This window comes from Sinocyclocheilus rhinocerous, unplaced genomic scaffold, assembly GCF_001515625.1.
Source record: "Sinocyclocheilus rhinocerous isolate Xijiao unplaced genomic scaffold, SAMN03320098_v1.1 scaffold411, whole genome shotgun sequence".
In the NCBI taxonomy this organism is placed as follows: domain Eukaryota; kingdom Metazoa; phylum Chordata; class Actinopteri; order Cypriniformes; family Cyprinidae; genus Sinocyclocheilus; species Sinocyclocheilus rhinocerous.
Window position 1 is genome coordinate 2,240,656 of NW_015640493.1, and position 14,887 is coordinate 2,255,542.

Consider the following 14,887-nt stretch of genomic DNA (forward strand, 5'->3'; position numbering starts at 1 on the left):
TGTTCTGCATTAATATATCATAAATTGCTCATGCAAAAAGTAATCCATGCATATGTGGATCAGGTGACACGCGTGCATTAATTGACGTCTAGTTCGAGTCGATCTTGTTCGGTTCATTTGGATTTTGAGACTTCATTTTCGCAGTTCACAGCATTTCACGTCCCACACACACAACTACCAACGGACAAGGCCCAGTGCAATTCATTAACGTGTACACGATTTGAAAAATTCGCAAATGTGCGTCATTACACTGAAACAAATGCTTTTCAACCGGTGTCTGCAGAGTTAACAAGGTACCGTCACAAAGTTGTTGCTTGGCAAAATTAATATAAGCTATTCTGTGTCTAGACGTCAATTAATGCACGCGTGTCACCTGATCCACATATGCACATTTTAATCGCTACATGCACAAAGTAATAAAAAGGAAATATGTGTAAAGTAATACTGAATGTGTAAAGTAAATGTGTAAAGTCATATTTTAAAAGGAAAATGCTTTCCATGTTGCTGTCTAATAAATTCCAACTGTCTAATAAATATAACATTTTAGAAGCATTTTTAAAAATATAAAATATATTAACAATATTTACAATTATTTTCGATATAATTTGATCTCTTGTTATACAATTTTTATTAACGTAACATAGCATAACAACATTAAGCTTGCCGTGTTGCTTAATATATTTAAATATAATTCTATTATATTGAAATCTAAATATAAACAAATGAATAAATATAAATATATCAAAAAGTTAAATAAGGACAAACATTTTTTTGGCATGTCACGTCTAAAAATGTCAGTCTTTTTTTTTTTTCTTTACTCAGATAACACTGCCGGAGTCGTGACCTTGCGTGGCGGCTTCAAACGGCGCTCTCAGGAGATCTACCACCTTCCTGTGGTGATTGAAGACGGTGGCCTCCAGACTTTGAGCAGCACCGGTACCCTCACTTTTGGCATGTCACGTCTAAAAATGTCAGTCTTTTTTTTTTTCTTTACTCAGATAACACTGCCGGAGTCGTGACCTTGCGTGGCGGCTTCAAACGGCGCTCTCAGGAGATCTACCACCTTCCTGTGGTGATTGAAGACGGTGGCCTCCAGACTTTGAGCAGCACCGGCACCCTCACCATCCGTGTGTGCGGCTGTGACACCGATGGATCTTTATTAACGTGCAGCGCTGAAGCCATTTTCCTCCCTGTGGGCCTCAGTACCGGAGCCCTGATCGCTATTCTGGTGTGCATCGTCATACTACAATCCCAGTTCTATTTGGAGTGAAAATGCATATTGCAAATCAAAAGCCACCGGAACCTTATTTTGCACGAAAATTAAACAGACAGTGATAGTGTCCAGCATAGACTTCTGAATCACATTTCAAAAGCCTTTTATTAAATGGCTATTTTTGGAATGAAACACTTGCTTACATACTAAATACTGTACAGTATATACTGTACACAGCCTACTATTTTAGAAAAGAGTAAGTGAAACAGAACGCATTAATTCACAAAAACTCTAGTATGCCACATTGTTCTCACATGACCTCACTACATTTGTCACATGACCTTGGCAATCACTTATCATTTAAAAAATAAATCTTCTAGTTTTTCCACCGCCAAAGACATGGAAGGTCATGTTGAGTGCATTGCATTATGGGATACAGTATTCTGTACATTCAGTACAGTGTGAGCTGTGTTGTATCTGTGTTGTATCTTTTGACATATGCAGTACTAGAGGTCATCTGGGTATTGTGTGCATGCAGAAAATGTGCATACTGAGCATAGCATACATACTATTATAGGTAATGTAGAACATCACAATTATTTTGTGATTAAAGTGGTTCTGAAATTACACACTTACCTTGAACTTAGTCATGAAACACATTCGCAATTGATTTTATTTCTACAGCATGGCATATTTTGAAATGAAAGTATATAATAAAGAAAAGAAAATATTGATTGGATAATGAAAAGTACAAGAAAGATTCATTTGGTTTGAGGGAAATGTTTGAGAAAGAAGTAGATTTTGTTCTTCTGTAAAAAGGGAAAGTATGGAAGCTTGCTTCTGCCATGGAATACAAAAAAAAAAAAAACTTGCGAGTTTATATCTCACAATTGTAAATTATAAACTCATAATTGTAAGTTTACATCTTGTGATTTAGATTTGTTTTCTCAGAATTCTGTGTTTACATCTCATAATTTTGACAATTTTTCTAGGAATTCTGAGTTTATATCACACACTTCTGACATTGTTTTCCTCTCAGAATTCTGTTTATATCTCGCAATTCTGACTTTTGTCTTGGAATTCCAAAATACAAAAAAAAAAAAAAAAAAAGGAAATTGTGACTTTTTATCTTTTGAGAAAGTCATAATTATGAGTTTATATCTCGCAACTGTAAGTTTAAGAGAGAATTGCAAAGAATAAAAAAATCAGAATTGTGAGGAAAAAAAGTCTTATTTTTAATCCATGATGGAAATGAATGTGCATTTATAACATATATTTCAATTTCATGAATACTTTGTTTCAGCTGGCTTTAGGCTGTTCTTGGACTGTATGGATTCATGCTTTTTTTAGATAGAAGATACATAGGCTGCTCTGAAACTTTCTGGGGTGGTTTAATTACAACACACTTGTTAATTAAGTGCCTGTTTATTGGCCGTTCTAGACAGGGAAGGAGGAGGATAGTTGGATAAAACGAATAAGCACAGGTTTAAACGAGCCTTGTCTTTGCCCATCAACGTCATAGTAAAAGCTCTAAATCTCTGAGTGTCATTAGCATCAGATCGCAGGCTGAATTACTCTCAATGTTAACTTAACCCCCGAGGTCTAGACGGGGAAATCTCTGGAGTTATAAAACCAGTTCATTTGCATACGGGATGTGCGGGAAGTTGAGGTGGAGGGGTGAGGAATGAAGTGGAGATTTTTATGGCCTCGTTTCCATGGTAATTTGTGTGGGCTGGCTCGTCATTAAGTAAGAGCATGCTCAACAAAATGAGGTTAGCACTCGGCTGTCCTCAAATGAACCTCAGACACAGATCTCAACATGCAGTACACTGCAGCTTTTAATTCTCAAATGATGTGTACGTCCACCTCATTGACACAAGATAAAACATGAAAATTACGTCATGCAGATCATCCATGAGCCGGAGCAAAAAGTAGACAAAGGTCAAAGCTTTGACCTTGCAGTATACCAGAGGTCATCTATATTCTTGTATATATATACAGTGGGTACGGAAAGTATTCAGACCCCCTTAAATTTTTCACTCTTTGTTATATTGCAGCCATTTGCTAAAATCATTTAAGTTAATTTTTTTTCCTCATTAATGTACACACAGCACCCCATATTGACAGAAAAACACAGAATTGTTGACATTTTTGCAGATTTATTAAAAAAGAAAATTGATAAAAAAAAAAGTAATATTGTAAAACATTATTGCAATATAAAATAACTATTTTATATTCTCTATATTTTAAAATGTAATTTATTCCTGTGATAGTAAAGCTGAATTTTCAGCAACCATTACTTCAGTGTCACATGATCATTCAGAAATCATTATAATATGATGCTCAATAAATATTTCTTCTTATTATCAATATTAAAAACAGTTGTGCTGCTTAATATTTTTGTAGAAACGGTGACAATTGTTGTTTTTTTTCATTGATGAATAAAAAATGTTAAAGCATCATTTATTTTGAGATAGAAATCTTATGCAACATTATAAATGTTACAGTGTTGTTTACTGTCATGTTTAGTATGTTTAATGTACCTTTGCGGAGTATAAATAAATAAATAGCTTACTGGCCCCTTATAATTTGAACTGTAATTATATTATATTATATTATATTATATTATATTATATTATATTATATTATATTATGACAACAACATTTTTTAAATAAACAATTTTTGTATCATTAGATCTTTCAAGCTGTTTAATGCCACTCAGCGGGTGTTGCATTGCTTCAGTCCAAAAGAACTTAAATAAAAATCGCCCATCCATAAAAAAAAGTGTCTCAAACAGCTCCGGGGGGTGAACAAAGGCCTTCTGTAGTGAGTCGATGCGTTTTTGTAAAAAAAATATCCATATTCAAAACGTAATAATCACTTGAATCTAGCTTGCACTCACTCGGTTTTCACGAGACTCACCGGCGCATGCGCAATGCCAACCTCATATGTCATGCTCCCTGAACTGCTTCTGTGTACAACTGTTGGCGCAAGCTACCACATGTCACGTCACTTTCACTTTTTTCTTACAAAAACGCATCGATTCGCTACAGAAGGCCCCCGGAGCCGTGTGAGACACTTTTTTTATGGATGGGCGATTTTTATTTAAGTTATTTTGGACTGAAGCAATGCAACACCCGCTGAGTGGCATTAAACAGCTTGAAAGATCAAAGACAATTTTAATATAACTCTGACTGGATTCGTCTGAAAGAAGAAAGTCATATACACCTAGGATGCCTTGGGGGTGAGTAAAACGCAGCCTAATTTTCATTTGTGGGTGAACTAACCCTTTAATCCTCCACATCTACAGTATTTCTTGCATTGATGAAACGTCTGCTTACTTCTGTTCCTATTGTGATAATCATGTCTTTTCTTATTTCTCTAATAATATTTTGTCTTCTGATTCACTCAAGTTTACCCATTTCATGATGCTCAACATGTTAATGAGCTCTAACGTTTTAAATTGGTTAGATGTTACTATTTCCATTCCCATACCTTCACTGCTATTTCAGGTTAGCATTCTGTCCACCTTCTCCATCAAATTTCAGCTCATTTCCTTTGTTTATCCCTCAGCAATACGCCTACAGTGGAAGTAGGCCGACTCCTTTTTTTCAAAGAAGAGCAAATTAAGTTGAATCACACAAGAAAAAGGGTCAGACTGAGACCTCAAATGCAATTTAGGCCTTCCTGCTGTAGCCATTATCGTTGAAAGAAAACAGAAATGCATTATTTTAACAGAAGGAGATATTTTGGAAGACAATTAGTCACCTTTAGCACCTAGAGCTGATTAGTTATTTTTGACACTGGCCAAGTTAAAGACAATATGAAATTAAAGGGGTCATATGATGTTGCTAAAAAAGAACATTATTTTGTGTATTTTGTGTAATGAAATGTGTTTATGCAGTTTAAGGTTAAAAAAACACATTATTTTCCACATACTGTACATTATTGTTTCTCCTCTATGCCCCGCCTTTCTGAAACGCGTCGATTTTTACAAAGCTCATCGGTCTGAAAAGCGAGGTGTGCTCTGATTGGCCAGCTATCTAGTGCGTTGTGATTGGCCGAATACCTCAAGTGTGTGACGGAAATGTTACGCCACTTACCATACTGTGATGGCGTATCCCGGCCGGAGCGACGAGATAAAAACATTAAAACCCATTATAAACGACGCATTCGTTGCATCCAGTGGGGACATAATTACGGATTATAATAACTTATACTGTCTTTTTGAGATATAAACTCAGAATTGCAAGTTTATACTTGCAATTTTGAGGGAGTGAAATGTCAGAACTGTGAGATAAAACATCACAATTACCTTTTGTATTTTTTATTCCGTGACAGAAACAAAAACAAAAATTAAATTTAAAAATTAAAATAATAATAAAAAACAGAATTGCAAGATGTAAACTTAAAATGTGTTTTCATATTAAAGTGATAATTCACCCACAAAAATGTAAATTCTGTCATCATTTACTTACCTTCATCCCTCATGTAGTTTCAAACCTGTATGCAATTTTTTTATTTATTTATTTTTTTTTTTTTTGCGGAACACGAAAGACATTCTAAAGAATATTGATAACCAATTAGTTTGGGTTCCCATTAACTTCCATTGTATTTTTTGTTTTGTCCAACCATTGGAAATCAATGGGAACTAAAATTGTTTGATTACCAACATTCTTCAAAATATCTTCTTTCTATCGTTCTACCAAAGGAAAAAAAAAAAAAAAACTCAAAGAATTTGGAATGACATGAGGGGGAGTAAATGATGACAGAATGTTCATTTTTGTGTGGACTATACCTTTAATACCTACACTACTTCCAGTTGTAAAATGAATTTTAGTCCTAAAACACCTGTCATTTTGATGTCTATTTGACATCTGCACTAAACTAGTCTTCACACCACAGTGAAAAACAGTCAATCTGTCTTTTTCAATAACATGAGAGCTTGTATTTAAGAGACTGCTGCAGTGCTCTGAAGACTGACCTGTCTCTCAGCTCCCGCTTCTGCGAGATACCGGCAAGCACCTCTCACAGCATCACTGCGTCCTTGCTGAAGGTGCCAGCCAGGATCACAAACAGCACAGAGAGAGAACACATTGTCGCGCTGGAGATTAGCCAGTATCAGTGCTCCATTTGTCAGACTGACCCATTTCCCACTCCACGGATGCAGTCATGGCAGACAGAGCGAGAGATCAGCGTCCCGAGGATGAGGGCTTATCAATCTCGAACCCATCTTCTGCGTATGCCAGTCAAATCCCAAACATGAACTCACAAAATAGGCTACATGTCTGACATGTTTGAATGGTTGAGAGCTGCAGTGCAAATATTTGTCACTTGGGGGCGATGTCATCTCACAGACACTCATCTAGAGTAGACTGTTGGAGCATATACTGTATAAACAACCTTGATATTTGTTTTCTAGCAGTTTCCTCTGATTTGCTGCAAACTAATAAACATATACATGTGTTAGCCTATGGACTTAGACACCTCCTGAATCTATAAAAATCTCTCTACATCTCCATTGCAGCACAGTGTGACACAGTACAGTAAGTGTTGATCACGGCTCGTTTCCAAAACCTAGTGAGTGAGCAACTGCCTTCTAACGTCACATACTAACTGAAATAGAGTTAATAGAGAAATCTATCTATCTATCTATCTATCATCTACTGTTCGTTTGTTCTATCATTCTATCTATTATTCTATCATTTTATTGTTGTCTATCATCTTTTCTATCTATCTATCTATCTATCTATCTATCGTCTGTCTGTCTGTCGTTCTATTCTGTCCTTTTATTGTTCTATTTTTCGTTGTTTTTCTTTATTTTTATCATTTTATTTCTATCTATCTATCTATCTATCTATCTACTGTTCGTTTGTTCTATCATTCTATCTATTATTCTATCATTTTATTGTTGTCTATCATCTTTTCTATCCATCTATCTATCTATCTATCTATCATCTATCATCTATCTATCTATCTATCTATCTATCTATCTATTGATCTGTCTATCCTTTCATTGTTCTATTTTTCGCAGTTTTTCTTTCTTTTTATCATTCTCTTTGTATATATCTATCTTTCTATCTATCATTCTGTCATTCTATTGATCTGTCTATCCTTTTATCGTTCCATTTTTCATTGTTTTTCTTTTTATCATTCTATTTCTATCTATCGTTCTATTTATCGTTCTATGATTCTGTTTTTCTGTCTATCACTTTATTGTTCTATTTTTCATTGTCATTCTTTCTTTTTTTCATTCTATTTCTATCTTTCTATCTATCTATAGCTGAGGATCTTCTGTGGCCAGTCAATAACAAATTAATAACACGAGAGGAGTGAAATAGTCACACATGATGGGTGAGAGAGTCCATCAGATGGAGGGTACACATTACTGCTGCAGCTCTCATTCTGTCTCTAAATGATGACTGCAGTCAGGAGCTGTTTGCCAATCATGGAAAACTCTGACAAATGAGGGGGTTGTCTCCTTGATTGAACGAGAAGTGTGTTTCCACTGGCTTCTGCTGTTTTTCTGCCTGCCTCAGTCCCTGATTGTACAGACAGCATAACGAGGACGATTTGAGTCACTCATAAAAAAATGAATGGGAAAAAAACACAATGCTCAATACAGAGGCTATAGGAACAGAAAACCCACCTTCTAATTAAAACAAACTAATCGCCTGTGTTTTTTCCCCCTGTCACATGCATTGGCTTGATCAGCTTGAAAAGCAGAGGACTAAAATGATGTGATATGATTTATCATTGTTGTCAGATTTGATTTACTTTTTGAATGTGTATGAGAGTTATAAAAAGATGCTAATCTTTCCTTTCTGTTCTGCTCGTGTATTTCCTGCAGTGATTGTGGTCCTCTATGTTGGGGTTCGGCGGCAGAAGAAGAAAGAGACTCTCATGACGTCCAAAGAGGACATCCGTGACAACGTCATCCATTATGACGATGAAGGCGGGGGCGAGGAGGATACGCACGCCTTCGACATGGGCACCCTCCGCAACCCCAAAGTCATCAAGGAAAATATGTTTCGCCGAGATGTTAAGCCAGAGTTGGGTTTGTGTCCACGGCGGCCAGTAGCCTCGCAAAACAGTGCAGACATCAGCAACTTCATCAGTCTGCGATTGCAAGAACACGATGGTGACACTTCGGCCCCGCCGTACGACTCGCTGGCCACGTATGCCTACGAGGGCGAGGGCTCGGTGGCTGAGAGTTTAAGCTCTATAGAGTCTGTAAAGGGTGAAACAGAGGAGGACTACGATTACCTCAACGAGTGGGGGCCTCGCTTCAAAACCCTCGCAGGGATATTCGGAGAACGATCAGAGAGCCAATCAGACGTAACATCCAGCACCACCACTGAAAACAAACACTGATGGTTTTTTCTTTTTTCTTTTTTTTACACTAAGTTTGAAACAAACATAGATGTGTATTTAACTTTGACATTTTCTTTTCTTTTACCAGATTTCATTATATTATTTTGTAGTTGTTCTTTTTCACCTTTTTCTTTTTGAGGTTTTTAGTTTGCCTTGATTTCATGCTCAAGACGCGAGGATAAAGGAAGTCAGAATCAAATGCAGCCTTTGGATTATCTGTAAATGAATGTTGGAGGTTTTTGGTCATATTTATTCAGCTTTCCTTTTCATGAAAAAAAGATCCACATGGAAGATGCAAAATGTTTCTGACATCCTCAAAAAGTGCCTCAATGGAGTTGGTTTGTTATTCTTGTTTTTATGGTTTAGCTTTGTTTCGTCACCCTTCTTAAGGATGAATGGCGTCGCTAACCGAAGCTGACCATGACCTGGATTTCAAGCTTCAGTGGAAAGAGTTTTGAGGAGGAAATGTCTACATGGGCCTTGTTTGGCCAAAGATATTTTTTGAATGTTATTTATGATTCTATTTATTTATTTGTGAGACTGTTGAGACGGGTTGTAACGTTTTGTTATGTATTTATCTATTTATCATGATTTCAAATCGAATATGAATTTCTTATTTTTTTGAAGACACAAGGATTTTCATAATTATTTGCTCCTCGCGAGGACATGGACGTTGTAGTCCCAAGAGGAACTTGTATAGACTTGTACTTGTTGTAAAAAAATCAACTTTAGGGCTAAACATGAGCTATTACAGTTGAGTCCTGTAATAAACACAGTTTTCTTAAATAAACACCACTTGGAGAAAAAAAAATCACTGCTTGAACATGCTCTGGGTTTGTGTGCAAAGTCCTTTTTTTTCAGTGATGATTCGATGAAGACCCTTTAACATTCATATAACTTTTCCACTGCACAAAATATTATTTATACTTGTAAAAAAGAAAAAAAATCTTTAGATTAGTAATGTTCTTCACATTATGAAAAGTGGTTCTTTTAAGAACTGTTTACTTAAAGGTTCTTTGAGGAACCAAAAATGGTTCTTCTATGGCATGACACTTTTGGAGCCTTTATTTGTAAGAGTGTAGAAACCAAAGATCAAAAAGACAACAGTTTCTATTTAGGCCCATCACCAATGCCTTAATTTCACCATGTTAAACTATAGGTCTGATTGAGCTAGTGATATGCTGATGTATCAGTCCGAGCACAGTGAGGCTGCTGAAAATGAGATGGGTTATCAAATATACTCTTTGATCTTTGATCTTATCTTTGGTGTCTGCTGAGTGGGATGGAGATTTCTTGAATCACACACTGCCAATCAATGAAAGGAGGGTGAGTATAAAAGGCACACACATGCACATTATTATTATTATTATTATTATTATTATTATTTTATTATTAATTGCTGTCTCTGTGCAAATTGATATATGTATCCCAGATTATATGCAAGAATGAATAAATATATATATATATATATATATATATACTGTATATATATTTATTCATTCTTGCATATAATCTGGGACGAGTTATACCATTTCAAACAATCTACAACTTATAGAGTTAACACATTTAAAGTTGAATAGCAGAGTCAACAGTAAACAGATCTTTTGGTGCTTTCACCCTTTGGGGCACAATTTTTTCTTTTTTTTGCTAGAGCTAATTAAAATGTGCTCATAATGTACCATTCAATCCATCATTCATGGGACATGAACTCAGACTGCTGTGAAACCCTCTGCGTCCAAATCAAACATCATCATGCAGGCAAGTCAATGGTGACTCTCTGTAGCTACTTGTTGCTTTTGTATTACTTTGCCTCGAGGCATGATCTAGGGCACTCTATGAATATGCAAATGAGTCTGTCATTACTAATTTGCTTAATGACTCTCTCCATGAGCTCCGGAGCTCATTAGATGGCAGGAAACACTTCAGATGTTGTGGATAGATAATGTACAGTAAGTTTATGTACAATAAAAGACAGAGGATTTTTCAGATTTACGTTTAATCATTTAGCAGACACTTTCATTTACATTTTGCAAGTGAGGAAAACTAACATTAACGTATCACAATAATCACATCTAATGACTGAAAACAGGTAAGTTTTGGAGATAAAAGGGTGAATATTTAATGACTACAGCACATATTTCTTAAAGTTCTCTAAAAGACTAAATTTGTATTATTGTGATGCAAAAAAATATATATATTTTAAGTATTTACACATATATAAATATAAATGTAAAATATAAAATGTTTATACATTTAAAAATCTAAATGTATGCAATTAATCTATATGTGCATAATTATCATAAAAAAAATGTCACAATGCAAGTAATCTTAAAGGTCCTAAAATAGTTTCCCTTTTCTTTATGTAACAAATTAAAGATAAAAAAATAATTTTATTCATGTGATTCAAAGTGAAAGTATTGAAGGTTGGCACTAAGACCTTCCCTTGAACTTTGTTTTTGTTTTCACTCTTTGCCAGACACCGTATGCCATCCTGTCCTGTGTGTGACGCTCAGACACTCATTCTGACTCCCTTTCTCTAGGGTATTTAAGTCCTCGTGTATCTGGGCTGCACAGGGGGCGGATGGTTATGTGTGACTGTGTGTCATGTGCCTCTGTGTTAAGGTAAAGGGAATTTTAATTTCATCCCATTTGAGGTACATTATGTTCAAATCTCGTTAAAGTCACGCTCTGAAAATACTTAATCGTGTTATCCAATCTCTCTTTCTCTTTTTCTCCTTTGCTTGTAATGCTCTTCATGCTTCATATCCAGAATCTACTTAGAATGAGCTTCAATGCACATGCCATAATCTACAAATATTGGATTTTTAAACTACATTTGTAAGGACAAACTGCTCTCGCTTGTAACTTTGACATGACCCAACATCCTGATGCACATTTTCTACAATTAATTTTAGGCTGAACCAACAAGCATAGCAGGTGAGTTTGATTAATGCATTTTTCTGAGTTCAAATACTGTAGGCCTACACTAATGGTCTCATTTGTGTTTTTCCCAGCATGCACTGGGGTATGAATAATTAATATGATTGTTTTGTTTGCCTGCTAGCCAATTTTATTTTCATCATTGATTCTGTCACATTTAGTAACTTCTTGTGTGATGCCATAATGAGTTGATTTGTTCATCTTAAAATGTTCTTGTTGTGTTTCACATGCAATGAATGAGTACAAACACGTTGTTTTCCGTAAACTGTACATTTCTCAAAGAAAACATGAGATGGGGAACTTTAAATACAATTTAAGACCATGTAAATAAACAGAAAGTTGATTAAGAAATCAAGTGATTGCTGCAATAATGGCACATTTACGTTCATTTAAGACATTTAAAAACAATACATAAAAAAAGCCATGCCTTGGATTATTTTTTTTAAAATATATACAGTACAGTGAATCACACTAAAGATAACTTTATCAGTATTAATTATCTTTTTAATTTGTGACAGCCTCCAAACAAAAAGCTAAACTAATGAAATGAGATGATGTTTAATTAGTAAAGTATTTAAATTAATTCCATTACACAAAGATAGCATCACTACATATACTACTACATGCATATTCTTTAATACATAAGCTTTTTGTTGTTGTTGTATTTCTAGCAAAACTAATCCTATTGTGATTTACACCTTTACAGTGCTATAGATTTTGGTCATGCTCACCCTGCCTCTCTCAACTCATATTTAGTCACGATAATGGAAGGTGAAACACCATAATATATCAATGTGCTTCATACTGCTGGGCTGCAACAGAAGCAGGTCAATGTCTAAACATACATTTTTATCTTGAAGTGTCAGGTAACACATCTATTACCATTAATATATGTGGCAGGGAGTGTTACCCTGCAGAAAAGGTCATAACCTTGTCACTTCCCAGCTCGATAACAGGCGTCTTGCTCAGGGAACTAGGTGCCCTGTGACCAGTCAAAGAAAATATATTGGTTTTATTACAGGATCACATATTTGCAGAATAGACAATGATCCAAGCAGCTGTCGGATTTTATTCACACCTTTCCTATTGCCCTTTTAATGCTATAAATTAGATTACTGTCAGTTACATTTCTAGCCTGCCAGTGTCCCTAGTGGCATTGTGTGGTAGCTTCTTATTACAGTAAGTAAATACCGGTACATGTATAATGTAACTCTATTGTAAAGTATGTGATCAAGTCATTATCTGTAGTAGAACGGCTACCGAATCAGAATTCCTGCATTGAAACTCTTTTTTTTTTTTTTTGAGTAGGCACTGTAGTATATTGATCAAAAACGGTTAGCAAAACAAAACAAACTAAATCGGTTCGCGATTCATTTGAATCATTCATTCGAGAATCGAACAGTTTGAACAGCTCACTCGCTGAGAATGTACTGAATCATATGAATAGCTCATTCACTCAATGACTCATTCGAACAGCTCTCTCACACAACGAATAATTCAGTCAACTCTCATACACTGAATCGTTTGAAAGCGGTTTGTCGTCCAGCAAAACGCGGGGTGCTTTAGGCCAAAGAAAGAAGGAGAGCGCTGCATAACGTGGATATTAACTTACAATCCATTGAAAACAAAGCCTAAAATACATCGTCTGGCATCGATGATGAGGAAGGTGTTCATGAAGTTTGACACCGGCACGACTCTATACAGTAGGTAAACAGTTTTCGACCAAATCACTATCATCTATCAAAACAGTACACGAAAACACTTGACATATCAACGTACCATGGCGTTACCATATTTTTAGTCATGTAGGCCTACCTGTACATTGTTAATATCGTACTATAACTGATAAAGTCAATGTTCATTGCAAAAATATATGGGAAGCGAGTTATTTTTTTTTATTATTGTAGTGTTTTCTGAAAACATCAGCAGTGATTCAGGATTTGATTGACAAAACACACCTTTATGGGAATCATGTTTGTTTGTACGATGATATGATTCATATTGAGCTACATTTAGTGTTTGTTGTACAATATGTTCTTGATCATGCTGGTTCTTATGAGGATATTATAGATTATACATTTCCTTTGTGATTTCAAATAAAGTGTGTAGGTTTACAGCTAAAAATAAACCATTCTTGGTTTGATTTGATTTTAATTTTTATTTTTGCTGACACATAAATTACACACTTTGCCTTTAATGAGGGGATAAAACTTGTATTTGATGCATTTCAACTTTCTTTACCGACTCTGAAAACATTCTAACCTTTTAAAGGAATAAATACAGCTGGTACTTGTTTTTTAAGGTAAAACCGAGGATGTTGAATCTGAAGCCAGTTTTTTTCCCAAGGAAAATGACTGCAAGGATACACTTTGAAATCTTGCTGTTCTCTGTGAAAAGGTAAATATATAAATAAATGCAATACTATTATACTATAATCCTGAAAGGAAAAAATGGCAGGTTAAAATGAAAGGTAACAAAAGGAATCAGCGTATTTCCATTTATCAAGGAGAGGCTTTAGAGTCTAAAGTGCACTATGAATAAATGATTCCCTGTTGATCGTTTTGCACTCGGGACTTAAGAGTAAACATGACATGCTTTAACGTGCTTAAGGAAAGGAGGTGCATTTTCTGACAGTTTCTTTATTATTAGGTAAACGTTATAATTTCCTTTATGCATGCCATACTTCACAGGCTATTTCAGTAGTACAGCACATCAATTTTAAAACAGCATCTCAAACGCTGTAGGAGTTTCAGTGTAGGATGATTTTCTTTGATAGCTGAAGAGGGCAATTTAAAAATTAGAACTAGAAAATGGGGAGAGAATTGTGGAATTTTGAGTCTTTATGATTCTTACTGGACTTTTTGCCATTTTATTGACAGTAAGAGTCTGAGAGGTCACAGGAGATGATAATGCTTAGTTTAAACAAACATCACCATGTCATGGATCAATGGATCCTCATGCAGTGAATGGGTGCCGTCAGAATGAGTCCAAACAGCTGATAAAAACACAATCCATAAGTAATCCACACCACTCTAGTCAATAAATTAACGTCTTGTAAATGGTGCTTGATTTGTTCCTTTTCTGATTCAGATGAAACCACTTTTTCTCTAGAGAAAGCAATATTATGGATAGAGCTCGTATTTTAGCCTTAAAGCAATGGTTTGAAAAAGGGATGCACCGAAATGAAAATTCTTGGCCGAAGCCGAAACCGAACAAAATTAAACACTGGGCCGAATACCGAACACAGTTTTTCGAGTTTTTTCCCCCATGTATTTTGCCAAACATTTTTTTACCATTGCATAAATTAAAAAGCCAAAATGTGCTTTTTACTGTTTTGTCTTGCTTTTCAAAAAAAAAAA

At 35.3% G+C, this 14,887-nt stretch overlaps 1 protein-coding gene and 1 long non-coding RNA gene across 2 annotated transcripts in view; both read left to right on the top strand.

Annotated features, from left to right (window-relative positions):
- The window catches only part of LOC107753275 (cadherin-12-like), a 148,043-nt gene extending 139,455 nt beyond the window's left edge, over window positions 1–8,588 (top strand). The window contains exons 11-12 of the mRNA XM_016569405.1: window positions 999–1,245; window positions 8,060–8,588. Of these exons, the coding sequence (XP_016424891.1) occupies window positions 999–1,245; window positions 8,060–8,588 (776 nt within the window). The remainder of the gene's footprint in view (window positions 1–998; window positions 1,246–8,059) is intronic.
- Window positions 8,589–13,041: 4,453 nt separating this feature from the next.
- Window positions 13,042–14,887, top strand: part of LOC107753288 (uncharacterized) — a 4,306-nt gene continuing 2,460 nt past the window's right edge. Inside the window, exons 1-2 of the long non-coding RNA XR_001641452.1 lie at window positions 13,042–13,235; window positions 13,831–13,925. This is a non-coding gene — a long non-coding RNA (uncharacterized LOC107753288). The remainder of the gene's footprint in view (window positions 13,236–13,830; window positions 13,926–14,887) is intronic.